At 54.3% G+C, this 6,599-nt stretch overlaps 2 protein-coding genes across 2 annotated transcripts; one reads left to right on the top strand and one right to left on the bottom strand.

The window, feature by feature from the left end:
* Positions 1-3,101: 3,101 nt before the first annotated feature.
* On the top strand, positions 3,102-3,974 carry BBA_09909 (uncharacterized protein; the record flags this gene model as incomplete). The annotated part of the gene is made up of 2 exons (XM_008605006.1): positions 3,102-3,335; positions 3,552-3,974. 2 exons carry the CDS (start codon positions 3,102-3,104, stop codon positions 3,972-3,974), a joined length of 657 nt encoding a protein of 218 aa, XP_008603228.1.
* A 297-nt stretch (positions 3,975-4,271) lies between these two features.
* Positions 4,272-5,941, bottom strand: BBA_09908 (uncharacterized protein; the record flags this gene model as incomplete). Its single annotated transcript, XM_008605005.1, has 2 exons — positions 4,272-5,365; positions 5,419-5,941. The coding sequence occupies 2 exons, from the start codon at positions 5,939-5,941 to the stop codon at positions 4,272-4,274; spliced, it is 1,617 nt and encodes a 538-aa protein (XP_008603227.1).
* Positions 5,942-6,599: the final 658 nt, after the last annotated feature.

Here is a 6,599-nt window from a genome sequence, read left to right as displayed (position 1 = left end):
GTCTTTTTGCTGCACATGCTGCACACGCCGGCTACTCAGCTCGACCATGGCATGGGCGGTGGCTTTCCACGCCATTGACACGTTGCTCTATGCTGCCCACCGAACACCAACTGCGATCTCACCCCAGGCATGAGCATCGGCTTTCTGCTGCCTACATGCACCGAGAACGGCAAGTGGGTGCTCCGGCCTGCACTCCACCGAAAGTTAGCGCGCCAGCTTCGCGTGTCCAGTTCTTCATTGCCTCGTTTTTGCGCAAAGCTTTGTGAGTTCAACATCTCCCTTGTCTTACTAGTTAGCTATTAGCCTTCAGCATGTTCGCTCTGGCTGACCTGCTGAACCCGCCGCCGTCACAGGAAGGGCGAGCTCCCGAGGCTGTGATGGTTGAAGCGTACGCTAACTGCGGTTGCCTGCCTACCCGACATCGCTAACCTTCCATAGTGATGCGCCAGCCAACTCCGATCCAAACACAGCAAACGAACAGATACTGTCGAATGACGCAAAATCGCCAAAACATTCTGCGCAGATCAGGAAAACCGCGTCGCTAATAGAATCAGCAGTGTCGAGCGAGACTGAATCGTCGAGCCTAGCAGCTCTGCCAAGCGACGTTATCACGCTTGCTTGTCTAAGCCAGCATGAATTGTCGCCGAGCAAGCAACCGCGAGCAGGCAAATCTATTTCGAAAAGGACGATTTACTACGATGGCCGAGAATGGGAGTACAAAGGCTACAAGTGGGTCAAACAGGGCATTCTGTCCTTGAGACTGATGCCTGTCGGATCGAACGAGATTATTGAGTTGGTCCACGAGAGAGACGTGCAACTTGATAATCAGAAGGGCCTTCTCGAGCTATGGAAGGGCATCGGCCGACCTAAGCCTAAGAACAGAATGTACCAGCCACTGAGGATTCTTGACGAAACAGAGGATGAGAAATTCGAATGGCAATGGACAGGTTTCGACGAGGAGTCGTACTCACTAGAGCCAGTATCAAAAATGTGGAAAGTCGCCCCGGATTTAGTGGAGTACTACGGCAGGCGAACACAAGGCGAAGCGAGCCATGCCGTCAAATACGGTGGAAAACGCCCAGTTAGGCGGCCGCAGCTTCCACCAGGCCCAAGACGTAAACGTGCACATCGCCCACGAGCCCGCGGCGGTAAAGGGCCCTCAACAAGGCGGCGAATTTGACCGGCACAGGGTTGCTACTGCCGCAGTAATCGACCAGACCTGCTGGAATATGTATGGGCTTGGTGGGAGCTGTCAGCTGCCAGAATTCAGCTCCGCTTTCGCACACGCGCATGCAGACAGCTCTCAAGGTCATCTTCGTATGGTGCCCCGTCTGCAGCTAAACAGGCCATGGTCACAATGTACCTCCTCATCGAGTCGCCTAGCTCTGCACGGTCGAGCGGCCCTGGCGCTTTCACACCATGGCAAAAGATGCTGCCACAATCTGGTTCGCTTCGGGAAAAGGTGCGGCCTACTATAGTGCAGTGATGACCTTGAGCGTTATTTCGTTGAAACGTACATGGCTTTCCATTACCAGCATACCTGCTAGGCAATTCCTTGGTCACTGTCTTCATGCTGTGACTTCTCACAAAAGACACTAATGAGGCCCACATGTGTGCGTCGCAACTCCATTTCTAGAATGATTGCTTAGTGTAGACTTTGCTCATAGAGGCGCTGATCACATATCAAGACAAGTCCTATTATTTCATGTCCTTAGTAGTACAATGTTTCAACATTTTGCCCCCTCAGCCGCGCCGGGCTGGTCACCAGGCGGACGTTTCTCCCTCAGCAAGCGATCAAGCTGCTGCAAGTCTCCGATCTGATCATTTAATGAAGCGCTTCGGTACTGTATGACGAACCCCGCACTCGCGTCGAATGTTTCCGCAAATTTTCTCGAACCAAGGCTCGGTACAGAAAGATCTGTCTTGCTAAGGCCAATGACCCTCACCCACGCACTCAATTGGTTCGGTTCACCGCTTCAACATCTCCTGCGCCATCGTTGCCATAATCAATGCTATTTGCGCGTCCTCTGCTGCTTTCTTGGGCTTGATGCGCCGTTGCTCCTCAGCGATACGTCCTGTGGTTTCCTTCTTCTCTCCTTCGGCTTTTTGTAGAAGAGCTATGATGTGCGTCTCCTTCCTGTTTCGCAGCTCCGCAAAGTCGGTATATGCTATTACTGAATCTGCGTCTGAGTCTCGGAAGACGCCATCTGTAGCCACCATCGACGCGGCATGTCCATATCGTAGCTGAAGCTTCCGTCCTTGCACGTGACAGCGCGCGTATATTGCGACAAAGGAGACATGCCCTGCACCCCCACATCGCAAGCCCGTGCCGACATCACATTTCGGACGAGAAACAATACCGCAGTTCTCCGGCACGACAACGCAAAATCGGTAGTAGTCTCTGATCTGTTATCCATCTTCGTCCCTACTTAAGTCATAGCCATGTCCCGCGATCCCGATCTCCCTGAGACTGTCGCGCAACTCGTACCCCGCACGGCCTTTGCGTTCTATCGAATCTTGGCAAGCTGGGAGCCTCTGCCAGCGGATGGAACCACGAGGAACCGGTTGCATTCAGGGTCCTCAAGCGCGCTGCCTCTTGGCATAAGCGTTTCTTACCGCCTTTGCGCTACAATCTTAAGCGATCTTGCCCGATCTGCATCCCGGAGAGCTCAAAGTCGCAGAAAGTTGATTGATGGCCATGCCACTCTCATTCTTTGCTTCCCATGTCGCACACAAGCGTGAATTGTCGCTATGTGCACAATGATACCTCATAGTCAAGCGTTTGTCAGTACGGACAGGGTATAGAGGGGCAGACTGCGCTGTGACGAGTGCCCTCTCTGGCGTCTTGCCGCATCAAATACCGCCAATATTTGGCAGATGATATCCTTGCGCATGATTCCTCGTCTCGTCGGGCGGTGCCATGTCTGGTGCGCCAACATGGGCACGCTCCGCAAAACGCTACGGACTCAGTCACAGGCTTCACAACGCGGGCGCCGAGTCCATGCCGCGACGCGTATCCAGGCGACCGGGGGTGTCTGACCCGTGTACCGCCGGGGAGCGTTGACCTCGTTGTCATGTACCTCGACGCAATCATGTTAACCATGCATGTACCGTACACACTCGCCAAAAAACGCCATTGCGCAGGCGAAGTGATAAGCCACGATAAGCTTATGCTGCGCCATGATCACCTTGAGGCACGCGAACAAGAAGCCCAAGAAGGAAAGATACTGGATGATGAAGGCGACTCTATCGAGGATGATAACATCAGTCATTTAGATGTCGCACACAATTTACCGCACTTATTGGTCCGCGTCAGATCGGAAACAGAAGAATTGGTATGTCTTCAACGTTGCGTCTACTGCTACGTACTCGTCACTCTTCTTATTTTTGTCAGTCTTTACAAGGTTCTGCTCCTCCTACCGCGGCCTTCTTATTTCCTAGCATCTCCATCACTCTCGCACATTCCTGTTTATTTGTACTGTTCTCTCGTTTCTTTCACTTGAAGCGTTTTGCATGCCTTCATCTGTGCTGCGCCACTACTACACTTCTAGAGCGAGTCCAAAAAGACCGCCCTGGAGATTCTCAAAATGTTCGACAATGACGTTGCTCATCTTACCAATGGCGCGGACGTTGACCAACCGCACAATGCTATAACTCTGACTCTGGATTTGCATCGAGCCCTTGGAATTTCGACGTCTACTGCACGCAAATCGCCAACCGCCCGCATACCTATGAAATCAGGTCATTTCGAGGGATTGGATTCCAGAGAATGCTGTCTGTCACAAGGGCGCTGTACCTCAGCAGATCAAAGCATCAACCCACCGGCGCCACGCCTCCTCGCTCTACACCGCGCTATCGGACATATCTTGCACCTTTCAGGTGCGGGAGAGCATATAGACGATATTTTCCGCAAGTTGGAGGATCGAATGGTGCAATGTGATGGGTCGACGCCTTTGGCAGAACTAGTGAGTTGAGAATGAATGGATGGAATGCCACTTCTGTGAACTCATAGAGTAGAAGTCAAATTGGCGAGGACAGTCTCATTTCCAGAAGCTCTTTTTGGTGCAAGAAATTATCGGCGTAGGATGTGATGCGTAGAGGGAACGGCCGGAAATGCATCCCTCCTGGTACAAGCTGGGCTACAGTCAGTGTAGACAGGCTTGCAATTGTCCACCGAATTGGAATTCTCTTCACGTCGACATGGGCTGCTATTCAAAATGTAAAGACGGCAGGGTAAACCCTCGGGGTATCATGAATTATAGACAGAAACCTCAGGCCAGCCTAAGATCTTTTTGCAGCTCCCGGTTGACGTTGGCCAGAAACTCGCGACTATTGGACTGCGTGACGTAGCCATCAAAGCTGAAGTCGTCTGGTCGTTGCCTCTTCCTTCCCCTCAGCAAATCTTGCACCACCTCCTCCTCCGACCAATACTCATCGTCGTCGTTGACGCAGCCCTGCGTTTCGTTCCCGTTACGGGTTGGTCGCCGTCTCTTAGACGGGTCGCCTGCGGGCGGCGCAGTCTGCAACGCATCTCCGGAAGAGGGCGTCATAGGGAGGCTCGGCCGTCCGCTTAGCGGAGTGCTGCCTCCGCTCGACGGACTCACAAGGCTTATGGCCGAGCTGCTTCTGTTGGTGGCGTCAAGCGATGATAGAATGATATTCGGGCGCTCGGCGGCCATGTTCTCGATGCAGCACATGTCGTAGTGGTGAGCGAGCGCACTACGGTCAACCCGGGGTGGGATTTGCGCCTTTCGTCCGTGATAGAGTTCAAGATCCTCGAAGGGGACAAAGACCCGGATACGAAGCGTAGTTGGGTGGATGGACAAGAGGCGCGCATCAAAAAAGTCATGTATATGCTTCATGAGTAGAATACCGTTGCCGGGACTCCACGTCTTCTCCCAAGCCTGGCACAGCCGTCGCGCGCTGTCCTGGGTGGTATCGCTCGGGTCCCCCAAAGGGTACAAATGGTAGTGCTGCTGCGGCACAATGTGGCAGGCTTGGACGCCGGGGCCGATGAGCTGCAGCGCGCTCCAGGGCCGGCCGCCGCCCGATATGGCACAGCAGCTAGCCTGGGCGATGCAGGCCATGCGAAAATCACTGATGGTCTTGCGAGCCGCGTCAATGTCGATGTCCATGTCGGCGGGGGCGATCATGTCATAGCTTTGGTTGTCGGGGCCACCGGCTGCGTCGTCTGCTTTGTTAGGAGAGGTTGAGCCGGAGCGCTTCGGCGGAGACTGTGAGCGCGCTTTCGCTTTGCGTCGAAGGGGCATTATGTTGAGACGAGGGTCGGCCGGAGATTTGTTGTAAGGGAGGAAGGCGGGGTGATGGCGACGGCGGGGGTCAGGGAGGCTGTAGACGCATTTGGCTGGGACCCTGTGAGCAGAGGGTGGCATGACAACCGGACCAGGAATGACGAACCTCGTATATGGTCTTTGAAGGAACCAGAAATATTGCAAGCCTTGTGATGCACAATGTGGTAGGTGACGGTTCGCCGCCTCGTGGCGCTTTCAGAGGCTAGGCCAGGAACCAGCTCGTCAAACCTCTCACTTGTGATGAAGGATGGATGATTGACAGGGGAATCTGCCTCGTCTGGCGTTTCCGTGAGCGCGAATGCAATGTCGAACCATGGCCTTTCGTTGATGTTGGCTTGGTCTTGGTTGCTGTCCCTATTGGCGCTGTCGATGAGGCTGGCGGCATTGACGGTGTTGGCAGTATTGACGCTGTTGACGCTGTTGATGTTGTCAACGTTGTCGACGTTGTTGAGCAGTTTTCCGCCGCCTGGATAGTCAAAGCAGAGGGCCAGCTCAGCGCACAAGTCGCCAAACGTAACCGTCGGCTCGCGCGGGTTCTGGTAGATACCCCCCAGATACTGTTGGTTGGCAATGGTGAGGATGACGTTCCATCCACCGGCGCGCATCGGAGCCGTGACCGCGCTCGTCATGTTGACGGTGTCGTGCTTGCGATATATGCCGAGGGATGCATGCTTTTCTGATAAAATATTTGATGAATCTACACAAGGCGCGTCCGCCGGTGTAAGGGGTGTATTTTGGGTGACTAAGCCAGTTGCCCCTGGTTGGCTGAACAACGGCGGCATGAGTGACTGGCTCAACAGAGCGCGAGGCGAAAGACGACGAAGATAAAAAGAGAAGTATCAATCTTAAGAAGAAAAGATGATGTATGATAGTCAGGCGTGTGGCTCGGCACGTCGGACACTTCCTTTCGGCTTTCCCCTGCCCCAACAAACGCTGCAAACGACGTGGCCTGCATAGTCAGCGGCCTGGAACTGGTTGCGCATTCGGGCTGCCTACCGCATGGCGTAACAGAAGATCGTCCGCGTCGTCGCAGACAGGGCAGTGTCTCCAGTCATACTGCTTCACAAACGTGTTCTGCCGCAGTCAGAGTTGGGCCGTTTGCCTGTCGGCCAAGGAGTGCTGCCTCACCGGTCTGTCCAGGAAATTCTGAATGCCCGCGCAGTCGATGTCGTCGGCCTCGCGCGCAGACGAGGCACACGCGCCAGTTGTGCACCCGAAGCAGCGACACGATGTCGGCGCACTCGTCGCAGAGAAGCTGTCTCTGTCAGAACCTCGGCCTGCTTGGGC

The sequence above is a fragment of the Beauveria bassiana genome (assembly GCF_000280675.1).
Source record: "Beauveria bassiana ARSEF 2860 unplaced genomic scaffold BBA_S00074, whole genome shotgun sequence".
NCBI classification, from domain to species: Eukaryota; Fungi; Ascomycota; class Sordariomycetes; order Hypocreales; family Cordycipitaceae; genus Beauveria; species Beauveria bassiana.
This window is presented reverse-complemented; position numbering and strand designations above follow the sequence as displayed.